At 39.4% G+C, this 26,345-nt stretch overlaps 1 protein-coding gene across 4 annotated transcripts in view; it reads left to right on the top strand.

Moving 5' to 3' along the window:
- The window catches only part of adgrv1 (adhesion G protein-coupled receptor V1), a 96,197-nt gene that overhangs the window by 57,148 nt on the left and 12,704 nt on the right, over positions 1 to 26,345 (top strand). For 3 of the 4 annotated variants that reach the window (XM_067521762.1, XM_067521763.1, XM_067521761.1), the window contains 8 exons: positions 1,507 to 1,679; positions 1,826 to 2,069; positions 2,263 to 2,402; positions 3,313 to 3,473; positions 3,670 to 3,770; positions 18,790 to 18,906; positions 21,791 to 21,969; positions 24,014 to 24,171. In XM_067521762.1, coding sequence (XP_067377863.1) covers positions 1,507 to 1,679; positions 1,826 to 2,069; positions 2,263 to 2,402; positions 3,313 to 3,473; positions 3,670 to 3,770; positions 18,790 to 18,906; positions 21,791 to 21,969; positions 24,014 to 24,171 — 1,273 coding nt within the window. Of the gene's footprint in view, positions 1 to 1,506; positions 1,680 to 1,825; positions 2,070 to 2,262; positions 2,403 to 3,312; positions 3,474 to 3,669; positions 3,771 to 18,789; positions 18,907 to 21,790; positions 21,970 to 24,013; positions 24,172 to 26,345 lie in introns of those variants that run through there. The other variant, XM_067521764.1, reaches the window with a different exon arrangement.

The raw sequence follows: 26,345 nt of genomic DNA, 5'->3' as shown, positions 1-26,345 counted from the left end.
CAAACTAGTCAGAAACTTTCATATCTCCACAGGTATTCTCTGACTTTATCTCCAAAGCATCTAACATGAGCTGTCCCTCTGATGTCCTCATTCCTGATCCTATCCGTCTCACTCCCAAAGAGAACCTCAAAATCTTAAGCTCTGCTACCTCCAGCTCTGCCACTTTTCCCTACCAGTACCTGCAGTCCCCGATCTCCTTCAGATTACAACGTTGAAACAAGATGTAGTCCACCTGAGTGCTTCTACCTCCGCTCTTATATGTCACCCTATGTTCCTGCCTCTTCTGGAAGAAAGTGTTCACTACAACTATTTCCATTTCACTTTTGGAATAATACTTACAAACTCCTCTTTCAGGATACCTCCTACTCCATTTCTCTTCCCATCCACACCATGGTAAAACAACTTGTCCCCTGCTCCTAATCTTCTAGCCTTGCTACCTTTCCACCTGGACTCCTGGACACACAGTATATCCACCTTTCTTCTCTGCATCATGACTCTCTAGCCTTCCCTGTCACAGTTCTCTGTCATAAGCCTACTTCCTCACCTTATTCAAACAACAGTAGCCGAATTTCCGCCAGCGCCCCGTAGGTCAACAGCACCGGTGGCGGACTTTGTTAACCCGGGCTGTGACCGATCCGGCACTGAAGTCAGATTCACTATGGAAGTCATGATTCAAATTTTTATTTGGTATATGTTTTATGTCGAATGCCCTTCCTGACACAACCCTCTGCCTTTATTCAGACTTGTGAATGGCACATGAAGGCACAGGATTGTGTCCCCTTGTGGTTGCATTAAATTAGAGAAAACATTTTAAAAAAACAAAAATTTTAATTTTTAAATGTTTGTCCACAATCTGCCCAACACTCAACTGGTTGGGGAGACTGGTGGAGACCAAACTCTTTGAAAGTCCTTTCCAGCCTTGTGAGCATCAACCCTTCATCTGTGGTCTTTAACTTGTCTTTGCCTATAAACACACTGTTTCAGGACATTTTAGATTATTTTTATTGCTTAAACAACCACAATTATGGTTCCATTGCACTACTCTGATGTGAGGACTAGCTTTTCACCTGAAAATGTCTCAGTTGTGAGCACTGATATAACTACACTGCCCTGATGTAAGAGTCTACATAGTGCACTTGTTCAGACTACAGTCAGGCAGAGACATGACTGTAATTTAATATGATGTTTTGTGAGGGAACAGACGACTGAGAGAAGAGACAGCAGAAATGAGCTGCACAGCGAAAAGACATGTGGGAGCATAGAGGCAGTGAGAAAAACATGAAGTGAATAAGACACCGCAGACAAAAACCAGTTCATTATGAAACACACAAGAGATTCAAAAACAGGCCTACACTAAAGAAAGTGACACTTGAGAACTCTGGAAAAAAGAAGTGTTGCACTCTAAAGTGTGTTCAACACAGTGACGGATACATACGAACAACGCCAGAGATTCTTAGTGCAGTGTTTTTTCTCTTAGTCTCTGTCTCTGTTTTTCTCTCGGCCCAGGTGCTTACAGAAGCAGAGAGGACTCCTTTACAGGAAAGCAGCTGGAATTTGACCTATGATCTGCTTTGTGCCTTGGCCAATCCCAGCAGAGTCGACACCCGAGGTCTCAACCACCTTGCTTGGGTGGCTGAGCGATTCGCCTTTTCCCTCCTCGCCCACAGGAGTTGTGAGATGTGAGTCACTGTCACTGCTCATAAATACTGGAGTTGTACATGCTGACATTCTACAGATAAACACTACAGTACCTTACAATGGATGATACACAAAACTTTACAAATAACAATCATGCTTGTTTTCTTTTGTTTGACTACAACGAAAGGGGGACTATCCTGGAAACATGTCCTTATTTGACCATCTCTGCCTTTCAATGGTATCCTACACAAATCAATGGACATAAATTTAGGGGTCATAATGCAGACTTCTTCCAGCTTCCAAATACCCTGCTAGAAGTACCATCAGGCTCCACTTCTGACTGTAGCAACCTCAGCCAGATCCAGCTGACTGAGTTTAGAACTGAGCACTGGTTTCTCACCAATGATATTTCGAATGCCCTTAATGGAAAGGTAGGGAAGTTCATATATTCTTACTTCATTTACTGTAAAGAGCAAAGACTGTTCATCAAATTACTTTCTACTGAAAAACATTTCAATAAAACCCTGCAGGTGGCAGTGTTGGTCCAGCTCAAACTCGCCACCAACTCTGTTTCTTCACTTTGCAGATATACTCTCTTCTTTTGTTTTCTCTGTTTATATGTAGGTATTCTCAGCCAGTCTCGGGGACAGAGGGTCACAACCCTTAAAAGACGGTAACAAGGTGGTGTATCGTATCCACACCTCTGGTCAGCAAATAAAGCTGGGCCGTTCTCTGTGCCTTCTCTGGAACCAGACCACTGCAAGGTAATACAGCCGGGACACATCTACTTAGATTTATGTTTATTCCCGATAGATATGCTAAAGATAGCTTGTTGATACCCAAAACATCTCTGTTTTTGATGCTTCAACTGGCCTCACTGAAAATGTCAGTGGTAAAGGTTATTTATTTCAAGGTATGGCCACTAAACAAGTTTTTTGTTGTGGTAACTGTCATTTGTCTGCACAGGCTCCTTTATATCCTGCCCTGATACTGAACATTTATATTTGTGTACATACTATTAAAGGGTTACCTTGTCTATCATCTTTGCTATGTGAAGGGCAAAAGCTGAAGTTCAGCCTCTTAGTATGACCTCTCTTTGGCAATGTGGAAAGTCCAGCCTTTCTGCTAATATCCGTGCATTCAGTCTGAATCCTCCCACTCAGAGTTGGTTTGTTGAGGACATTCGTGGGCCATGAAATGGCACTTGGCTGGGTCATGCTGTTACAATTTTGGCCGGAACCCTAGTTGCATGATACGTCCCAGAGAACAAAACTGATACGGTGAGAGAAAAAGGTGAAGAGTGAACCAAAGTCACTGAGAAGAAAGGTCAATGTTGCAATATGACTTTCCCGCTGTGATTGAAACATTCTTATGAAAATGTTTGAGGCATATTTACAAAAATGGGTCAATCAATACCTGTCTGTTACTGTAGTTGTGCCACTGAAACCAGCACAAACAGGGTTATAATGTTTTGTTCTTTCTTGTCCTACCGCATCTTTGAAGTGTAAATGTGACCATTCAAAAAGACCAAAGCACCAAAGAGTCGATTACTCATATAAAAATATGGCATTAGGCTCATTGGATTGTGTCTTATTTTCTCCCTTTGTATTTGTTAAATTGCCTTGTCTGCGCTTTTTATTTCCTCACCTCATTTTTTTCTCCTTTCTTCTGTAGCTGGTCATCTGATGGTCAATACTGCAGGGTTGTGAATGAGAGTGGGAACTATGTTGAATGTGCCTGCTCCCACTTGTCTATCTACACGGCCTACGCAGAGTTAGCCACTGTTGCATCATACAACGAGGCCTTCTATGCCTCTGGATTTATCTGCGTATCAGGTACAAAATAAATGTCTTTTCTGTGCCCACTTGCCCGTTTTGTTTTTTTTTTTCTCTTTAGCTATCTCTCTTTTGCTTAAAGTAATCTTCTGTAGCCATTCCAAATTGCTATAAATAGCCACAAATTATTTATATACATCAATGCTTTATTTATCATTTATATTGGTTCCATGTTTTCCACTTTTCCTTACCTTAGGCTTTGCATTAGCCGTTATATCACATGTCCTGTGCTCCCGTTTCCCCATGTTTGCTGCCAAACTTCTTACTCACATGATGGTGAGCTGCCTCGGAACCCAGGTAAGACATTGCTGCAAAGATCCTTTTGTATAGTATTTTACTATATAGAGCACACAAGGCCTACAAATGAATACTAATTCAAGCTGAGACCTTTATACTCTCACACCATCAGCATTAATTTTACTGGCATTTTCATCTGTTCTCATCTTATTGATTTTATATATGGGCCTACTTGTAGATGGATAGGAAACCTTTGGAACTTGTTAAAGATACTTTTTTCTTGCTGTGCTCTATGACTCACTCACTTGTGCAACACATACCTTCACTTTTCGTGATGTACAAATAGAGATGGAAACAAAACATAAAACACACACACACATGATTATCTAAATATTTTAAATGTGTACCAAGATTGCACACACACACTCACACACACACACCCATATGCTGCCAACAGTCTTACTGGCCACAAGACTTTTTCACAAGTATTTTCTTGGAAATCTACCGAGATGTAAACACACCTCATTGAATTTCATTAGTTGCGTAGTTTGCGGGCTGGCGCGTCCTGACAACGCAACCATGCTCCCCGCGCCCTCACCCATTAAAAACGCAAGCTGTCACCTAAGCAGCAAGTGAAATAAGAATGTGGGTCGGTCATGAGTTGTGTGTGCGAATGTGTGCATGTGTGTGTGCGTGAGTGAGTGCGGGACTGGTAATTTTCCACTGGTCCCCCAGCGCTTTGGTTGACAAACACGAGCCCCTACTAAAGTGGACTATCCGTGGGGTAAACTAGCTCAGGCTCAAACTGTTTATGGCCCAGGCAGAGCCCCTGAAACTTAAAAGGGGTTTGGGTGGAAAATTCCATCCCATGTTTCTTGTTGATACTGTACTGCATATTGAAGCCTTCTTCCTCAGATTCACACCTAGCTTTTGCCACAGTTTATAAAATATGTGGCCTTCTAGTCAAGGGCTAGTTGATAAAGCCCTGTTCGAGTGCCAAACTGACAGCATAATTAAATAGGCCCTTTGGTGTTAAGATGTGATCTCTTATTAGTCATCTGATACTGCTGGAAATCATTTGAAGGTAATAATTGTAGAACATTGCCATATCTGCTGAATTGTTTGTGTTTTGTTTGTGTCCACACTTTTCATAATCCTGAAAGAAAGATGATTTGATCTTACTGCAGCTATTGGCACAAATACTGTGCCAAAAAACCAACAAAGGACAATGAGTAGACAATTCAGAAGGAATGAATCTGCCTTGCTGACTGGCTATATGAATGGAATGAGAACAGAGGCCTGGGGGCTTGGTAGTTGGGTGCAGTGGGTTGGGATGCAGAAGGCCATGGGTTCAACTCACACTCCACCAGGTATGGCCCCAACCAGCCACCAAGGGTCACCTTGGTACCGGTCCCATGCCCGGATAAAATGGGAGGGTTGCGGCAGAAATTACATCCGGTCTAAAACCTCATGCCAACACAACGTGCTCAACAGGTTCTGCTGTGGTGAATCTGTGGTGTTTTGAATGAGAATCGTAGTTTTTGTCAGTAAGGGTTTATCTGAATCTGCATTACTGTAAAACTGAGACTGAAACTTTTATTACAGAACTCAGTGAAGTAGCATGTCTTTGATAAACATCTCTCCTCTGCTTATTGATCATTTGCATCTTTCGCTGCTGTAACGTCTGGCCACATTTACAATACAATAGTTTGAATCAGAACATGATTGGCATTAAATTACTGTGTCAAGAAGTGAAAGTGTCGTGGACTTTGATTTAAGAGACTTAATTATTGATAGAAAATGTCCTTTGGACTTGTGGATCTCAGCCTTGCTGGTACTCCGGATGTTAACTGTCAGGTCCAGCTACAACCTCTGGCAGAAAGGCCTCTCCATCTGTGGTGGCTGAGTTGTAATTAGTCACTGGCGCCGCCTTCAGTAGGGAGAAAATTTAATCTCCCGATTTGATTAATATCTCACACCAACAGCTACAGTCAGCGAGAAAGAGGTAGAGTAATATCATGACTCCTCTGAGGAAGTCTAAGAGTTGAGAGCAGGTGGAGAAGATGGAGAAGGTGGCTCATGGTTCTATTTATTACGTTTTTGAATGTCTTACTGTCCTGCTGTGTGTTTGCCATCTTTTCCACGTTTGTAGTTTCCAGAAATGTCCCACTGTTAAGGTTAGTGCTAAGAGTACATTTTGGTTTTAAATTACCAAGGAAAGTAATTTAACAGGAGTATGAATCATTTTTCACTTTTGTCAAATAATTACATACAAGTCAATAAGGTAACGTAACAATGGCTCTGGTTGGGGATTATCATCTTACTGTGTTCATATCACTTCGTAGGGTCAACAGAGACACACGTTAACCCCTGTAAATTATGTCAGCGTAACATTTTTTACAGCACAGTTAAAAAGAAAATGTACATGCCCAAATATCTAATATTTACTTTCTAATGCTCTGGTTGATTTATTTAAAAAATTTATAAAAGTGTAGTTCTGTATGTGTAGCCCCATCATTCATTTTAAATAGGGTGGCCAAAACATTAGAACCACCTCTTAATGACCAGTACAACACCACCACCCACTATGACCTTAATTATTAACACATAATTATCAGTTTTCTGACAGTTCCAATATAGAAAACTAAGAAATTATACCATTGTTGAAGTAGAATTCATGGCAGAGCTGCTGTAATGGATTGTATTAGGTTGTACAAGTATACCTAATGAAGTTGCCAGTGTACTCTGTAGGCTCATATACAGTAGTTTTACTAAGATAGCTTTAGGTCCAACAGTATTTTAGATGTAAAACCTGGCTAAAGGTGTCAATCAGGGTGGAACCTATCTGTGTGTATCAATACATCCACTGGGCAAGAGAGACAATGATAGAGATGTCAGACAAACCTACCCTACCTACCAAGAGAAAATATTGATTTATTCCAGAGAAGGTCCTCTGCTTTGTGTGTGCGTGTGATTTTGTCACATCAGAGGTTGTGCGGTGACGGTCTCTGGCCAGCAGTTAGTTTTTCCTCTCAGCAAGACAACTGAAGATTGTCTGTGAAGAGTGGAAATTTACTGTGCATAAGTGCCATGTACGTGACTGTCACTTAGTTGTATGTGTGTATTTATGTTAACATGCTCATCACACGAACAGCAATAAAACCCAGTTGTGTTGGGCAATCGCAGAGCTTCCACATCCACACTGAATGTAATCAAATATTTTTGAAACTGAGAAATGTAATTCTTTCTAACATTAATATTTTACTTAGTGTGTCCTTCCCAATTCACATTTGTTTCACCTCAATATAACATATATCTACAACAATATACATTCGTCAAAATTAAACATAACTTTTGTCTATCCAAATATCTAAATAAACAAAAATGTACAACTTTGACAGTTAGTCAAGGGGATTCAAGTCAATTTAGGCCTGGTGCTTCAGCAATACATGATTCCAGTGTAAGTTCTCAAAATTTATATTTAAATATTTTCCAGCGTGATGGTTTATGTTTGATAACACACAGCTAACAAAAGCCAACATACACCAACATACTCAAGCCTGATCAAATACATAATGGGATTTTTAAAAGGGTGTGTATGCATGTCTTTGTGTTCTGAAATATACGTAACCAAGGGCAAATGTGGGAAAGGAAAATCTTATCTCTATTGCAAACAAAACACAATTTCATTTTCTTCTATTGTGATTAAACAGCTATCCAAATGCCAGACAGCCATTCCCACACACTCAGTGAAGTGTTTACCCCCGTTGTTCCAGTGCCTTATTCCAGTATCTGGGAGGTGTTTAGGTGACATTTAGTTCTGGCTATAAAGGATTTCCTGTTAACTCTGGGACTGGATCCAGCATTCAGAAGTCTGCTCCTTAGTCCACACTTGTATCCCCCAAATACACCATCAACCACCGTCACTTCCTGTCTATGAGAAGAATAAACAATGATGCTGTCAGGATTCCTAAAAGTTCCTGTTTGTCGTCAGCGTTTATGTTTACATGGTGCGGGGTTAGGTTTTTGATGAGCGTGCATGCAGCTTGTCAGCTCTCCAGAAAGGAGGATGTACAGACTGCGATTTATGAATTAGCAGAAAGTACAGAGGCGTGTCTTTGTAAATAAAGCTTTTCTTGAGAAAATATATCTATTTCTTTCAATCATTAAGTAAATAAACAAGAAATAGTTTTTGTGCGTCTCTACTTCTCTGGTTGACGTCAGAGAATATGCCCATCTTATCGTTTTATTTGCTTTCCCTACAATTGTTGTAAATGAAATCAGAACACAAAATAAAGGAAGGAGTGCAAGGAAAACAGTGTTTACTTAATCCTTGTCCTGTCCACTCTCAGCCAATAGATTCCTCTAGTGGGTTTTCTCAGATAATTCAAATAAAAGGCTCCTTGATACTTTAACAACTATTATTGTGACTGTTCTCAAAGTGATTTTTATTTTTTCTCTAGTGCTAGCTATATAAATGGGGATTTAGCTTAAAACACCCAGATAAACTATACGGCAAGTACTTGGTGAGATTTTATTCCAACTCTATGATCTTTACTGTCTTTAATGTCAGTCTGAATTACTGGGTGGATGGAGAGAGAGAAGTGGAGAGGGGAAGAAGGCCTCGTGGGAGTCTCAGGTTACACTCTGCTGGCTGGTCTAACACCTTGTGCCCAGTGTTGCTCTGACTTTTCTTTCATCTGATCTGTCTTTGTTCAAGTCAGCATCTTTCTTCAAAACAACTCACTGCTTATTGTGACTGCTCCTTCTGCTTGGTACAGATGCATTAGCCCAAACAAAGGGCTTTTTTACTCTTTTATTTCTTCATTTTGGGAATGTTCTTTCATCTAACTTTTTCCTTCTGGTCTCGCCCAAACTTTATTTTATAATACAATGAGTGATGTCCCTATTTCTATTCTCTGAACCCTTTTTCATGCTTGACGCTGCTGATCTTAGCTGAAGATTGTCTCTCCTCTTCTTTTTATCTTTATGAATGTGTCTGGGCACATCCTACATGACTCATGAGTTTGGCAAGTAATGGCAATTTCACATGTCCTCTAAACTGGTTAAGACATTTCATGTCTGATGTCTGCTAGGACCATTTTAAAAATCATCAACATTAGAATGCTAAACCTTAATGGCACTGGACAGAGTTCTGTTCTAAACACAGTGATGTTTACATTTAGTGTTTCTCACATGAGCATATTGCATCAATTCTTCAAGCCTATAAAATGAGTTAAACCCCTTATTTTTACAATTTTGAAACATGCATTGTTTATTTGAAAGTGAACTAGCAATTACTGCAGCTGTTATTCAATGGCAGTTAATTCAACTGTTGATCAGTTGCAGATGTGTAGTGATGCTGTGCTTTATAGATTTACTATAGATTACTATTTACTATAGATTACCATAGATTTAGATTTATTTTTAATAGATTTATTTTTAGATTTACTAGCAAGCAGCCAGTTTTAACATATTGTGCTGATATTTGACATATATGAAAATTCATGTATTCTATAGTGTATTTTAGCCTGATCATTTTCATCATGGCTAGCTTCTGTGCCAACTGGATATAGTAAAGCATTTTGAAAGAATACTAAACTGAAATGTACACGCATACATATCTGTATGGTCAGCAATACAGTGTTAATTTAGCGCTGCCTCCTCATTGCTAGAAGGTCCCTGGCTTGAATCCCTGGTTAGCTGCAGCCTTTCTGTGTGGAGTTTACATGTTCTCCCTGTCCCTGCGTGGGTTTCATCTGGGTATCCTGATTTCCTCCCAAAGACCAAAGACATGCATGTTAGATTAATGGGTGACTCTAAGTTGCCCATATAGAAGGTGTGGATGTATGTAAATAGTTGTCTGTCTGGGACTGGCAACCTGTCCAGGGTGGACACTGTCTCCCATTCAATGACAATCACAAATACCCAAAAGGCAGCAGTTATTTATGAATCTGTTCAGTTAAAACACAGATACACACACACACACACACACACACACACACACACACACTCAATCTTTTGAATTTGCAGGCCATTCTTGTCTATCTAGCACAGTTTTTCTTGGTGAACTATTGACCATGTGAAACTTGTTATGATTAGTGATCAACTGACTGTGTCCAATTTTATAATTATTAACAAAGGGATCATCCATGTGTGCTGCATTGTATTTGAAGTATTCATAACATGTGTTTAGTGTGTTTTTGCTTTTATGTTTTCGCTATTATAGTCACCTGTCTTCACCAGTGACAGTTGCACATATTAACAAGTGCAATGTAACTTGGATTAATGGCACATCTTTTCTAACCATCTGCTGTGCTACAGCAGACTCTGCCCTTTTGTGGACTCTGGAAGTTGCACTCTCATTTTTGCCAAATGTGTGTTGTCTTAACAGCTGGTGACCCTAAAGACACTTCCATGAACTTTCCTCTATTTCCAGAAAAAGCACAGCAAACAGCATAGGAGGCCACATTCACCTTTACCAGGACTCTTCAGTTAGCTCCTGTCTTGTCCAGTACCTGAGACATGCACACCATGAACTGTCAGTGTCTGGTGCATATTTTGGTTATACACACTAACAAGTCACTCTGTCAGATACATGAATACCAAAACGTTTATTCAGCTACAGTACATTATTTTCTGATCAGAGTTGTACTTTGTAAACTCTGCATGCAGCAGGACTTACTTTTTACCTGGTTCTGTGGAGTCATTCAGTTTGTCATGAAAAACCTTATCAAACAAGCTACTGACACTGTGAAAGATAAACAAACTTGGAGCCTACAGTTGTCAAAGTTCCCGGTATGTTGATCTATTTTTGGAGTTTGACAGCTTGTCTTGGCAGACCTTGCTGTGCAAAGTGGAGTGAACATGGAAGTTTAGGAAAGTGAAAACATGTTTAATCTGAAACTATTGAGGTCAGTGCTGCTGCCATCCTAGCTTGATGTTTGCACTACTTTGTTCAGTTAAGTTCAAGAGGTTATTACCCAGCTGGTGTAAGATATAATACAGCTGCAGCATATCCACTTTAATTTGATGTGGCTCAAACTATATACATAAGTATAATTAACCTGTAAAGTTTTTTGAGGATTTCCTGGGCCTTATGGTAAACCTCAAACATTGGCATGGGAGGCAGTGATGGATAGTGTGACCTCTGTGATGCCAGACTAATTGGCTAAAATAGAAAATTACAGTCACTTAACTTCCTCAAAGAATCAGGAAATGTTGAATAGTGGAAGGAAATGTTGGATCTGTATCTATAATAAGGTATTTTTTTCTTGGCTTATCAACAAATTGTAATCAGTCTGCAGTTTGTTTTTAGCTTTGCTTGGATACTGAATCTCAGTCTTTTCCTGAGCATATTTAAGCAACAAAAACATTAAACTCAAGGCAAACACATAAAAAAACACACATATTCATACACACACACAAAAATGTGTTGTTAACAATACTGTCAAGAAACAGAGCCAGCTCCTCAATGGCATAGATTTAACATAAATTAACTAATGCATAAACATACATAAGCATACACAGATGGTCATCTCTGCACATACTCACTCATTTAACCAATCGATCCTGCGGGGACAAAAACGCACATACACAGTCTCATCCTGACCTCAAATCCTTAGCCATCTCATCTCTGCCCCTTTGACCTGTTGGGGTCACTGTAGCTCCACAGCCAGAGTTAAGTTCAACAGCAGATGTGAATGAAGTACCTTCTCTGAATGACTAGACGCTTGTATGGAGCACACTAAGAAATTATTGTTATGTTATGCAGGGGGAATTAGTTTGATCCCTCTCTGAATGTTGGCATGAATCCGTGTGTGTGTGCGTGTGGTTATTTTGCTGGAACAGCATGAAAGGAGTATACAATATTTAATTTCCAAACTTTACCCACATTGATAAGCTGTACGTCAACCCATTGACAGATACAGAGAGATACTGCACCCAGTGTGCACAGAAGGGATCTTTCCTGAATCGACAGCCTGTTGGACAGCAGTGGATGAGGTCTGTTTAGTGGGTCAGTCTGAGTTTCTGTAGGTTTTTTGGATCAATAGGATTAGGCACACATTTATTCTACTGATGATTAATTAAAGCATGAAGGTACCACTGATCTCCAATTTATGCAACAACTTACCAAAAGTCAGATCTGTCTCTGCCAGTAGACTAATTCTTCATTTTCTTAGTTGTAATGTCCAGTTGGTACTGTCCAAAAATTATTGACTGTGCTTATGTTGCAAAGACGTTAAATGTTAAATATCTTCAATTGTGTCTCTTTAGGTTATCTTCTGATTCTGGATTATTCACACATTAAAACTGAACTGTCTAATACACTATGACACAGATAAAAATGCGTTTTTACAGCAACATACATAAATAACTATGTATGTAACAACCATGTATTAATCCAGAATAACATAATGAAACCAATTGTAATAGACAAACCATGGCAGTAGACAGCAGTAACTCCATTTGCAGGTTGGTGCACACTCACATCATCACATCATACAGTGTATACACTACAAGAACATACTGTACACATAAAGCACACACAAACATACACAGACACACACACAAATGTTTGTGGTTGAGCAAAATAGACCCATTTGTGTGTCTAGGCAGCTGATCTTGAGCAGCTGGTTCCAGTGTTTTTACAGCTGTGTGGATACATACTTTATGAATTTATGTGCATGTGACTCTTGGTTGACACGAGAACTAAAGGAAGGAAAATCAAGAGGCTTCTGTTGTGATCAAAAGCAATCGCAGGTTTTCTGCACTTTGAAAATATGAATGGGTGAAAAAAAAAAGTGGATTACTGCTGGAATGCAGCTAAATGTGCTTCATGTGGGTGGTAACACTCAGATTCTATGTATGATGGAGTTTGCATGGCCACCGGTCACTGCATGACTGTAGCATGAACAGTAGTAAGAGATACAGCCGCAAAAATAACAATGACAGCAGTTTCTGTCTAGATGCCCTCATATAAACTATTAGATTTAGTAAAACAAATTAAATACAAAGAATCACAATTTCAGATGCTTTTGATAATATGCATTGATTTGCCTTACTTTTGACTTTTGCCAAAATGCAAACAGTAAAGGGCTTTACACAAAACATACACAAGCATTCTGCATTCCCTAAATAATGGCACTACAATGGTGACATTGTAAAGTTGTTGACAATGTTTGAACTTGTTTTAGGCCCCTTATACTACTGTACTGATACTGTACTTTTTTTTAAACAAACTTCAAAACATGTCGACTCTCAGCTCATCGTTTACTCTCGTCATTCCCAGAATACGTGACAAAAGCTCTTGATGTGGGCTCTTCCTTTTTCACACAAGCACACGGACACACATGATTACTATAATACACAGAGGTAAATATACTGCAGATGCAGTGTTGTGGTTGTTAGGATGTAAAACAAACCAAATAGGTTGGGGGTGGTGTTTATTTGCCAACAGCTTGCTCAGCAACTAATCCTCCGGCAAAGCCGGCCTAAAACACCAGTGAACTTTATGAGTTCTCTGACCAAAAACAACTGGACATGCTATTCAAAAATCACTCGAGATGATTGCTAATTATCACATGTGTACAGTATGGACAGCATGTCTAGTGACGTGAGACATTTCCTTTCAGTTGTAATGCCTTTTGTTCACACTGGACTTTTTTTAAGATGTTATGTTTTGTTAGCCACTATTAAATCAGCACACTCTCCTGTCTTCACAGACGGCGGCCCACTAACCAAGCTATACCTATCCACATGTACCCCACAGGTGCGCATGTGCTCAGCCAGTATACAGCCCATACATACAAACACACACACATGAACTGAAAGGCTTGCAGCACAAGCGGAGACTGATGATACTTGCAAACACTGAATAGTGTGAGCCATGCAAAATGGATACTGTTAAAAGTCACTTTAGGACAATTAATTATGTTGTGGTCTACATACAGTTTAAGTGCCTATGATTGTACATACAACTTGTCATAGATAATTTATCTTGCCAGAATAGTATAAATTTCTCAGCTGTGGTTGAGGAAGAGGGCGTGCAATTATTAGTAATGAGTTGAATAAATTTGCTTGATAGGAAACTATTGTCTCAGTAAGAACATGATGAAATGAGCAAGGGTGGAATGATAATCTCGTATCTCTCTCCTTTTCTTCTGCTTTATCTCATTACGAACAAAGGCATATGAGGAAACACCCAGGGTGCAGGCTGAGGCTGGAACCAGCTAGATCAGACCGGTAGCTGTAGCTTAGAGAGAAGGGGGAGGTGAAGGAGAAGGAAAGAGTAGGGGGGGGGCTGATGGGATGAAGGGTGGAGCAAAGGATGAGAGCGGGAGTTAGAGAGGGGTAGCAGACAAAGATAGGATGAGGGAGGCTGGAGGAAGGGAGAGGTGGAGTCTTTTGGACTCAAGTATAGATGGATAGTCTGGCAAGCAGACAGCTAAAGTCCCTTTCCCTCAGTGATGTAATGCATCAGGGCATTGCTATTTTTAGCCATTCTGGTACACTTAGCATCAGCACACAGGGCTATTGATCAGCAGCAGAACTTATGGGGAAGATGAGAGCTGCAGCCACCACTAGCTGCGCCAAAAATTGTATGTTTCCTACCTACGGGCAGCTTTTTTCTGATCTCATTCACAGTGTGTGTGCCTGTGATATACTGTATAATGAAATATGTTTTGTTGTTTGCTAATACATCTTCTGAATTTACTGTTTTCTTTTATATTCATCCTGACAAGGCTATTTAAGGTTAGGCCAGTTTACTGTCAGATTTTAAATCATTCACCACTGTTTAGAAAATTTTGGTAAACAGGAATATGGTTTCTTTCAGAATTCCTTGTGGTATCAAAATGAGGATAAATCTTGTCTAAAGATAAGATTAATCATTCCCAAGGCAGCTGTAGATCTGGAACACAAACAACAACATCCCCTGGGTTTTTCAGGGCCAAATAAACAAAAGAGAGATCTCTGATTGGACATTTAGTGAAAGAAATCAAGCCTGATGACGAGGTCACAAAAACATTATGTAGAAGAACTGCTTTGTTTTCTGCTCTTGTCTGTATATCCAAGGCCTTTTCACTGCCTCTTTTCTCCTTTACTTATACCTCCCTTTCTGTATGTTTTATTCTGTTTGCTCACTGGTAGCTTTTTTGTTGTGGAATAAATTGTAGGCAAGTGAGATTGCAAATTGATAAGTAATCTTTCTACAATGGGGTTATAAATTAGTAGCATTCAGATATTATGTGTGTGAGGTTTGGTAGTTCCTGTTTTACCAGAGCCAAGCACGCACATAACCCACACCAGACTGACATGTATTTAGAGCTCTGCAGCACCTAATAAGTCTGTAGCCTCAGGGTCTAGACAGGTCGACTCCTGTTGTCTAACACAAAAAAGAAGAAGGCTAGGAGACAAAGAACAAAGTATTACATATCTACTAACTGTCACTGCCCCACTGCACTGACCTATCCCTGTGACAGGTCATCAACAACAAGTTATAAATGTGACCCTACAGCTTCTACACATCCAAATCCAAAATCTATATGTCTTTCAGAAGCGCAGATTGTGAACACAGATTTCATTATCTACTGTCTTGGCAGTAAAGCTTAAGCAACAGGTGGAAGAACTACGCCATCAAAGGACAAACTGGTGTAGGACACACTGCCATGCCTACACAGGGTAGATGTAATATAACAAGAGGCAGCTACCTTATTATGCTATTATAGTTCATAGTCATGTCACGAAACATGATGTCACAGCTTTAGGGTATAATACAAGAGGGTGAAGTGGAATGTGGCTGACCCATCCAACCACATCGCACCTCACCCTCTTGTATTTTACCCTAAAGTTGTAGTATCGTGACATCTTGCAGTCCCAGTGTTAGACCCTCTATTTATTTGTCCAAAATGTATTTAACTCCAAGAGTGAATAATTGTTTTTTGTCACACCCTGTTTTTCACTCTACTTTCAAACTGACCATAATGAGCATGGGCTGAATTCTGGGTTCTAGTTTACTGTTAAAATCTTACCCCTTACAAGAATTCATTACAGTGGCAACGCTATGGTAGAAATGTTTAGTGATTTTTCTTTTCTTTGTTTTTCTTTTTCTTTTTTTTTAACCACAAACCTGTCTAATATAATACTTTATTTTAGCTTCATTTCTATGTGTAGCTATATTAACATTAGCTTTACTTCATTGGTACGCACCTGGAAAAGTACTGTAATAAACACTAAAAGGAAAATCAGTTTACTGTGTTTGTTAGGAGGCTTATTTTCTACCCTCCCTTTTATACTGTTTCCTATGACAGTCTGAGGGCCCACAGATCAGTCCAAACAGAGCTTCAAAAGTTTGTTAATTTTATAACATTGTAATTTGCTTTGCCTGTGCAGTGACAACCACAACATGCACAGTGCACAGGTAGGAGGACGGCCATAAACATGCATGCCATTTATTCAAACGTGACAGCTTGCTGTCACATTTTCTATTTCTGTTGTGATACATCCCTGTGATTGGCACAGCTGTATGAGGAGACGAGGCCAGTCATCTGAGTGGTTAAGAGTTTAGTAATCACCACACCCTTCGTTTTATCCTCCAGGCTCACCTAGTCTTTTTGCACTTTCTGTTCAGCACTTACATGGACCTGTGCGTTAGGCTTGTCATTCCATGGTTAAATAGGGCCATTGGTGTTTCTTGACAGTAAAACCCACCCCTCACTATTCACTGCCCCAGCTCTCTTAGTATGTGCCTACAAAAAGATTTATGGTTTGCACTGCACTTTAACCTACACTGCAGTTTGTGGGTTTATAAATGTGTATAAGTGTATAAATATACCAATCTACATATACATCTACATACATACAAGAAAAATGCGCCATATAGCCAAATAGCATGGTTTAAGATAAATTTTTATGCATTGCTTTACTATTTAAGCCATATGACATGACATGTCACAAGTTGGATATACTGTAATGTGACTAGTTTGTGGGTACAAATTTTAATTCAGTACAGCCTGCTTAGTGAGAGTTCAAACTCGGTTTTAGGATTCAGTTGGAGTTTAGATTAGAGTCAGAATGATATATATGGGCTTGTGTTTGTGTGTGAGTGCATCTGTCTATGTGACTGTCAGGAATGACATAGCTCTAATAAAATAAAATCTTCATGACATCCACCCCATAACCTGTTGACTCATGCAACATAGTTCACTGTACCAGTTTACCCAGCTTCTATCTTTGTTTGTAAGCCAGATCATTTTTATCTCAGTAGAATAAATGACACAAACATCTAGGTGGCATGTTTAAGAGTCCTTTCAGAACAATGCATGCAAACACAAATACACACACATGCACACACACTCACACACCGTTTTAAACCTGTTGCACTGCTGACCCACCCTACAAGGTTGTTTCTCTCTATCTGTAATCATCACTAATATTATATTGTTGTATTAAGCCAAAAGAAGTTTAAAACAAACCAAATAATCATTAAAGGGGATGAGCCAAGCCAAAGTGATTTGAAATGAATGTTAATAGCTGTTATGTTAATAAGATACCCATTGATGATTTATCCAACTCCCCTTCTGTGTGTACTGTGGCCTTTTGTGTTAAGTAAACATGTATGTATATACTGCTTGTTTGTTAATGATTATGTGTCTCGAGTCTGTAGTTTATTTAAAATTTTCACTTGGTAGTTTATCCTTTGTTTTGCTTTTGAGAGGCAAAATGAGGAATGCACTCTGTCAAAAACACAGCGCTGTATTAAAGTCTTTGTTCCACCTAAACAGCTTCCCTACTCAGGCACAATTCCAGGCAGGCACGAATTTCTGTCCTGTGCCATGCCTCCCCGTCAAACCCAGTCTTACTATAGAGACTGTCTTACCAAGCGTATTAGCCAAACCATACGGTGGTACCAACGATATATATTAACTTGCTATGGTTTTATAATGAACTCATCATCTGGCTTCAAAACCATTTCCTTCTTTATTGTTGAGGGAACAGATATATGCAGAGTATATATATACAGAGTAAAATGCTGCTTAAGAATCAAAAGTAAGGTTTGTGCTTTAGACAGATAGCTTAATTTTTATCTGTATCTGCTACTCTACCGTATATCCCTGACTGCTACGCGTAATGAATATGAAGTAAAAAAACATAATTTGACACCAAATTATCATCCCTCAGCTCCTGCACACTTCTATTCATACTTTTGCCAGTCCATGGCACAGGCAGCAAGCCAAAAGGCTGCAGGTTATGTTACCATCTCCTGGCTGCATTGGAATCACACAGTGTTAGTGCCAGAGTTTAATGAAGCTTTCTGATGAGCAGCAAAGCAGCAATATTTTCTGGGTTTTCCACAGAGTTCTGGCTCCAGTGTTTAAAACGCCGTATTGGACCTGATGTATTGCCACCTACAAAATTTTCTTTCCCATTCTCTCTGACTATTCTCTTTCTCTTTTGCTTTCTCTCTTTCTCTTTCTCTTTCTCTCTCACACACACACACACACACACCTTCATATACACACACATACACACACACATACTTGCCTTACACAGACATGCACACTCACCACAAGCTGTTTCTCCAGTGATTCTGAGATTCCCTTTATTCTGTTATTTGGAGAAGTGCAACACCCACACATTTACACAAATATTTGTGTGTAGGATGAGACAGTGCAAAGGAACATGTTTGTCAGTGTTTTTTTTTTATGTTTTGGATGTTCTGCCGCCTGCAGAGCTTGGTGCATGATGATGTAACAGGTCTGCAGGATAGGATGTCACTTTTGGGGAGGGAGGGGAGGGCTACCTGAACCCTGCTGTCTTGTATATGTATACACTATAAAAACAAAAAATAAATCACCTATCTGCTGACACTGTAATTTTTCTTAGTTTGTGTCGGTGTGAGTGCGCGCCATTTAGTCATACACATCTCTACATATTCTCTAAAAAGTGCATATTTTGTAAATGTGCTGCTACTGTTGCATCTTTTACCCTGAGTAAAACATACATACCAAAGCTAAAGGATGAAATGTTCATTTACACTGAGTGTTACCTTCTTCTAAATTTGTCTTTTTCTCTACAGATCTGCTTCCTGGTGTCAGCTTTCCGTGGCCGAATGTTTTCGGAGGAGAGCTGTGCTTCTCTAGCTCTCTTCTCTCACTATTTTCACCTCAGTCAGTTCTTTTGGATGCTCATACAGGTAACACCAAGTTAAGAAATAACACTAGACAAACTATATTGCAAATGAAAAACTTTAGTGCCCTATGCTTCTAAGCAGTTTTACATTTTACTTACATTTTAATAGTACTAGATCAAATTGTTTATCCATTTATTTCTTTAATATAATATGAGTTAACAAGGATGTTTATTGGATGGGTTTTCATATATATAAACATATGAAATATATATTTTTATTGGAATTTGTACTGTAAGTAAAATGTTTAATATGAAGGTACCACAACACTGCATGATATGACCTTTAACCTTAGACCACAAATCACTCTAGCAGGCTTGAACAAAGCCCACAAGTCATTCAGGCTTCCTCCACATAATCACGGGCTACATGTAGATCCAGTACCAAGCTTGAATCCAGAGTTCATGTGGACATGCATCCACAATGTGTCCAACTCTCTAATCTTCCCTCTTTTTTTCCCATTGCTCCCCGTGTTCTTTTCTTGAACAAGTCTCTGCCTGTTCTTTTATTTCCATCAAGCCTCACTTTTTACGCCGTGTGACGTTTGTAAGTGAACACGGTCACTGTGAATGCAGTGGATATGATCTATCCTGGCATATATTTTATAATTGGTTCTGTATAATGAGATTAGCCCTTTGAATAAGCTAATGGTGATTGATCAAAAAAGCGTTATACTGAGACCAAGCAATGCCGTACGTGCTGAATGTATGCAGGGTACAATATCTTTGTCTGTACCACGGTGTTTACCAGATGACCTCTGAGACATCCTGGGGGATAAAGCTTTCATTTGGCTTAAAAAGCAAAAGAATTTGAAGAATGATATTTGGCAATGAGAAGAAAAGTGTTTTGACAGAATAAGCAGATTTAAACACAAAATGCTAAGTGTCGGTATGATAGATACAAATAAAATATAAGTACTGGTTCACCCACATAGGAAGTTCACATATGACAAAAATTAAGGTTGAAAAAAAAGTATTTTGAAAAATGTGTTAATTCCCAGTAAAGTCACAAATATGATAAATAAATAAATAAATTACAAATAAATGTTCATGAACTGCCCTTAAACTAACAATTATCAGCGCTTTTAGTTTTGCTTACTTTCACTTAAACTATTGTCACTCTGACTTTTAGTGATGTGTGACCCTAAAAACCTAAAACCCTTTTTTCCCAATCGACTATTCAGTATCAACTCTGGTGAGGTCTCACCACTTATTTCCACTCCTTTCAAGTATTGAAGCTGCTTTAAGCCAAGTGGCTGATATGAGTGGGCGCCAGCAACATATCTCAAACCATAAAAAAGACTTAAATCAACAACTACAGTGTGTGTGGGTGACTGTGTGTATATGTGTACGTCCAGCAGTTTGTCAAAGGAATAGGCGCTGACTTAATGCCAGAACACAGTCAATCATTTAATCACCGATCATACCAGCTTCTTCTTGACAGAGCGCCTTGCAGCGGCCATCTCAGTGTACTGGGAAGCTTTATAACATTGCATAACAATTTGCAGCTGTTTCAGTCAGGAATGGCTTCAGATAAACAGTCAGCCCAGAGGCCCAGATTCATGACTTTGTATTAGTCAGTAAATGCAACTGTTTTGCTCGCAGACAGATCTATTTTTAGTGATGATGCATGGACATGTGTCCACCAGTAGCTATCAGGTTAGCTTGTTACTCAAATGTGGGTGATAACCTTTCCAACAATGAAGCATATCCAGATAACAGAAAGCATTAACCTTTTGTGCTTTAAGTGTCAACATTTTGTTTAGTTTCAGAATTTTGTTTGTAATTTGTTTCAACAAAGGCACAGCCATCAATCATCAAGCTAGCTAGTTAGTGAACAAGCATTGGAACACATTCCTTTATTCTTAGTCTCAGTATCAACATTCAAAGAGAGATGCAGCCAGTGCAGAGGCAATGCTCAGCATAAAGTTACCTGGAATCCATTTACTGTATGTTGGAGGTGCCAGGCTGCTTACAGCGAAAAAAAAACACAGTTACAGCAAAGCTGTTGGATGGTAGTTGTGTGTGTTACATAGAGTATGTATATCTGTGTGTTATTCTTCTGTCTTAGTGCATGTACAGTATGTCTGTCAGTGGTTATACACTGTAGTCATGGAGGAGACAAAGATTAGTTGAGGATGAGGTCAGCGTTCTCAAACCTCCTTTTATAAGTTGCACCACAGCTCGCTCTTTGTAAAAATGTCCTGATTAAGTGTTTGCAGGACAATTACAAACATGAGTAGATCCTAACTGGACAAAAGACAGGACATTAATTGTTTTTTTTTTCTTTTTTATTTCCTTAAATTTGAAATGTAATCATTATGGGCTGTAAATCAAGGGGGAGTAAAAGTCATAAGTTTGTGAGTCCAGCTCACAACCTGGATTGGCTAAAGGAAAAATATTAGATTTTGCCCTTGATCTTAAATTTAGAACTTTAAAGTACCCTTAATCTTTGTTCTTTACTAGTACAGCCGTTTAACTGTCTGAACAACATGTTATCATTTGCTGAGTCTTTAGACAGGGATAAGGCTTTGCATCTGTGTTGAAACCAACAGGTGTTCAGAAACACTGGTTATGTAACAATCCAGGGCTTAGTCTATCAGATGGCTCAAAGCCCTGCTAGATTACACAGCAGACAAAGATATTGTGAGTGTGATAAACGCTTGGTTGTACGTGTGTGTGTGTGTGTTTGTGTTAGTGCTTCACGGACTATGAAGACCAAATATGTTCACAAGCAAAGACAAATCCACCAATGTCCAAATCCGCTTACTCTTTCTCACATCACTGGGCTGCTTGTCGTTTCTGTGAAGTGGTTACTTGGTACATGTCTATTTTCTGTAAACAATCCTGTACAAAAAGTTTTCATGTGTTTTCTCAAACTGTATCCACAGGCGGTGAACTTCTGGCAAGTGCTGGTAATGAATGACGAGCACACAGATCGTCAATACCTGCACTTCTGGCTGTTGGGCTGGGGTCTTCCTGCTCTGGTCATCATTCTATTGGTTGTTGTATTACTTGGCGGCTTTGGGTGGACTATACACAATGTTTACGGCCTGGTGCAAGGAGATGTGTGAGTAGACAGAGCAAAATGCATACACGGCACCCGCACTATCATTATCTGTTTTCTTACTCACGAGTATGTTTTTTAAACCGGTCTGACTCGGTCATGGTAATTTCCCCTTCATACTAGAATAGAGCAAATAGAAAACACCTGAACAAGTGACATCATGTGAGGAGATTGTTTGCCCAATCAACTAACTGAAAAAAGTTTCAGTGTTTGCATCCACTCTCATAGAAACTACAGTCTTTACAAGAGGCGGAGACTTTCACACAGGAGAGTGCAGAGAGGAAGGGCAAACCTAAAATAACCCATGCAGCTTTGTGTGTTTGTTTGTATTTATTACCTAGTTAAGGCAAAAAAAAAAAGTTTTGTGAGGACAAATTTGAAGGCCTGTTTGAGGGTTAAGACTTGGTTTTACTGTAGAGTCAGGGTTAGAAATTTTTGAATGTGTGTGTGCATGTGTACTAAAAATGTATTTCTATGAAGTGTGTGAATTACAACCCTTAAATTACATCTAAACTTAACCAGTGGTTATGGGAGTGGCTGTTATCCTTGGGATTGTGTGTGTATGTGTGCTGCTTGTGGGTGAGCCCGTGTCAGACAGTGAGCATATACATGACGGCTTAATAGACAGAGGAATATTCAGCCTCTGTGAGGCAGCCTTTGGTCTCTCTCTCTCTCTCTCTCTCTCTCTCTCTCTCTCTCTCTCTCTCTCTCTCTCTCTCTCTCTCTCTCTCTCTCTCTCTCACTCTCTCTCTCACTCTCTCTCTGTGTTTTGTGTTTTCTCACCACTGAAGTTGTTCCAGTTGTCCGAAGTTGTCTTTAGTCTCACAGTGTGTGGTTGAAAGCTTCTATTACTGCTGTGTGGGTTGAAGCTAATTTTTGGTTGTACTGTGGGTCATAGGTTGTTCATTTTTAAATGAAATAGACAAATCTCTCAAATTTACCAGACCTGTCTTTAATTAAAAAGTGTGAACAAAACAGGAGAAGGCTGTTTTTATAGTGTCACCTGTGACAATCTACATCTAAAATGGCGTGCATTATTTTACACAGGGGTATGTATACAAAAGAAATTCCCTGTAAAATTTCTTTGTAAATGTCCCATAAATAGCATTGCTCACTTTTTCTCCTATTAGCCAAACAGTGAAGTGAGTCAAAAGAACCCTGTTTTTTTTTTCCATCTATTAAAGAATCCCTGGGATTTCTCATTCTTCTGAGACTTTCAGTACAATAGGATCTCATCCCCTCACAAGGCCACAGCAGTACAAATATCCATATTCCAGGGTGTTCACACACTCATACTGTCTTGCTGGGACAGGATGATGCAGTGCTTTTATTTGGCATACCTCATTTTATGTTATGGCTAACATAGCTCCGGTTATTTGTCTGTATTTACTAAAGCCCGCTGGATGTCCGTTCTGTATTTTGCACTCCCACCAAACCAGGGTCTGAGCTTGTTTTGTGAAATAGACAGATATTTGTTTGGCATGTGAGGATGTTAATTTTCCCAGAGAAAAATATTTCACCCTTAAACAAAGGCAAAACACGTGTGATTAGACAGAAGCCAAGTAAGGACTCCAGATTTTCTGTGCTCCCACACCAAAAGGCATTGCTGAAAGAAAACAAATTTGGCAACCAAAACAAGAAACCAATAGGCTTAGTTTAAAAAGACTCAACTGTAAGTACATTTTGACAATTGTTATTAAGCCTAAAGTTTAGTTTTGAAATTTGAAAATTTCCAGTAACATTCGTGGCCTTTTCAAAGCAAGAGGTAAATGTATCACATTGTTTGTTCTTTGAAATTTTGACTTTTTACACCGCAAGAGGTAAAAGCTTCTGTTCAACAAGAGTGCTCTGAGTAAACACAGTGCATTGAAGGCATGGATTATGTTTCCATTTTTCAAAGCTTATTTTTTAGCTTGACACTGTCTACTTTATTATATTAGATGTGATTTTCTCCACTTTCTCCTGCCGTTTCTTTTCTTTTTATTAAGGTTTTTTCTTTTATACACAGAGACAAATTCACTCACACTTCTGTCCATCCCTCCTCTAGGTGCTTTATCCCAAACATCTATGTAGCTCTGTGCACAGCAGTGCTGGTGCCTCTCATCTGCTTGGTAGCAGTGGTGGTCGTATTCATCCATGCCTACCAGGTTACTCAGCAATGGAAGGCATACGACGATGTTTATCGTGGACGCACCAACAGCACAGGTACCATAACAAACCTGCTTATATGTGGATAAGTGCACAAACAAACCCACTTACTAGTACATGCATGTGTACATGAGGATACTTTTGGACAATAATAGTAATGCTATGTAGTAGTAGTTGAGTAGTGAGCATGAGAATGAAAGAGCAAATGTGAGCAACAAGCACTGTGTGTTTGGCACAACCATAGAGAAAACTCTTTGACATGTGAATATGTACTGTATATCCAGTTGTGTATAGAACAGCTGCACTGTGAAGTTTTCTCATGAATGGGAATTTTAACATCTGCATGGAGTCTGCAGTGTATAACTCTCTGCAGTAGTGTCTCAAAATGTCCTGAGTCTTGAGAAGATTAAAACAAATATAAAAAAGCAACAAGTGCTGCTGTATTAAACATGACTAGTTGCAGACTTGCAGTACACAGACAAATGTCTTTTAAGATTTCACATTTATTTCAACTGCAAATGATAGTGTGTTTGACAGTTGTGAGATGGTGTCTTCAATATTTTTCTTGAATGCATAAGCTCCTGGGAAGTCAGATTCAGAATATCTAAATCTCATAATTTGAGGACAGACATCCTCACATAAAACTGTTCTCCAATTACAAACTTGAGCCTAGTTGCTGAGACTTTGATCTTTGTGATCAGCCTTGATATGCTCATCAAATGTACTTTAGAAGACTATCTATTATATTACACATTATCTTTAAATAGGCTAAATGACAACCTTTCCAACTTGGCTGTGTTAGCTAATACCATGCAGACATGTTTGAGGTCGCCAATATTACAGGTAACAACCAATGAGTTAATCTGAGACCTAATCTTTGTGTGTGCATGTGCATGATTGTGAGATGTGAGATATAGCAAGACTTCTGACGTCACTGAGCCAGTGTGTGCCTGCACATTCATCCCAACCTGCAGACATGTACCTGTACCTCAGCAAAGATTGGAACTCTGCCAGTGTGCCCAGTGTAAGGCTTGCCAGCCAAGAAACAAATAACCTTACAACTTACAGCAGTAAGTTATTATCACCGTACAGAGCCCTGAAGTTGTGTGCAAGGCACCATATTCTGTGATCCAGAAGTGAGCAGGCTGTAGAAAAGAGCCCCCCCCCCCCCCTTGTAGATGTGGTTTTATTGCAGTGTGCTTTGTTTGCAAGTGCCAGCCATGTATTTATATTTTGCTCTCTCCCTCTATATCAATCCAAATTCTTTTTAAACATCCAAACTCTTTTTAAAAATGTAGTTCAGCACATATCAAAGAATTTAGTAGATTTTGTTTAGTGTGTTTTGTTGCTGAGCTTTTGTTTTAGGCTCATGTAGGCCAAGGCTCAAGCCTGTTTCTGCTATAGTAAAGCGTGTGTAATTTGTGTCTAAGGGAACATTTAGATTGTTGGTACAGTATTCATTTCTTTTGTGATTCCTTAATTCATTAGTGAGTGCCTCATTTCATCAGTGCTTTTCTATTATAAACATTAACAAAAACTACAGTACACCATACCTCCACCTTTATGTTCACACAAAGCTCTCACACTTGTGCATAGGGTGTTGTGTGTGGACTCACCACACGCTTATTACGGCGTGTTGTTATTGTAGCTGCTGACCTCTCTGTAACTGTAATGTCAGCACCTTCTTGGGTTTCTGGCGGACTGTTTTTGCTGAACTCGTGTTCTCGTCTCAGTTTGTCTTCTCACATCGGGGGCATGCTCTGATCCAGTGTAAACTGGGGACTGTCTGCCTGTGGAGAAAAGCAGCTCCTTCATGTTTAGCAAAAATCACTTGAAATAGCACTATTGGGGGTAAAGGTTTTGATTTGTCCTCCACCAGAAAGAGTTTAGAAACAGAAAGCCCATAAAAGTCTAACATCTGTCAGATAGAGCTAAAACCCTTTAACTTTTTTATGTAATAGGCTTACCATCTGTATGAATTCCTACATGTTCACATGTGAACAAGCATGTACGAACGTGCAATGATTGCTAAAAACATCTTTCTTCTTAATATCAAGCATAACAGTCTTTCAGCATTTTTCAGTCAGTTTCCATTTGGCTCTCAGGACCTGGTCGTTCTGTGGGAGCTGTTCTCTGGCCACAGACTGGAATGTGCTTACATGGTTGGAATAATCAAACAAGGGAGGGAGGAGATGGAGACAGATGTGCAGGATAGAAGGGACAAAAAGAGT

The sequence above is a fragment of the Channa argus genome, chromosome 11 (assembly GCF_033026475.1).
Source record: "Channa argus isolate prfri chromosome 11, Channa argus male v1.0, whole genome shotgun sequence".
In the NCBI taxonomy this organism is placed as follows: domain Eukaryota; kingdom Metazoa; phylum Chordata; class Actinopteri; order Anabantiformes; family Channidae; genus Channa; species Channa argus.
Note: the sequence above shows the minus strand (reverse complement) of the source record. Positions and strands in the feature narration are given on the sequence as shown.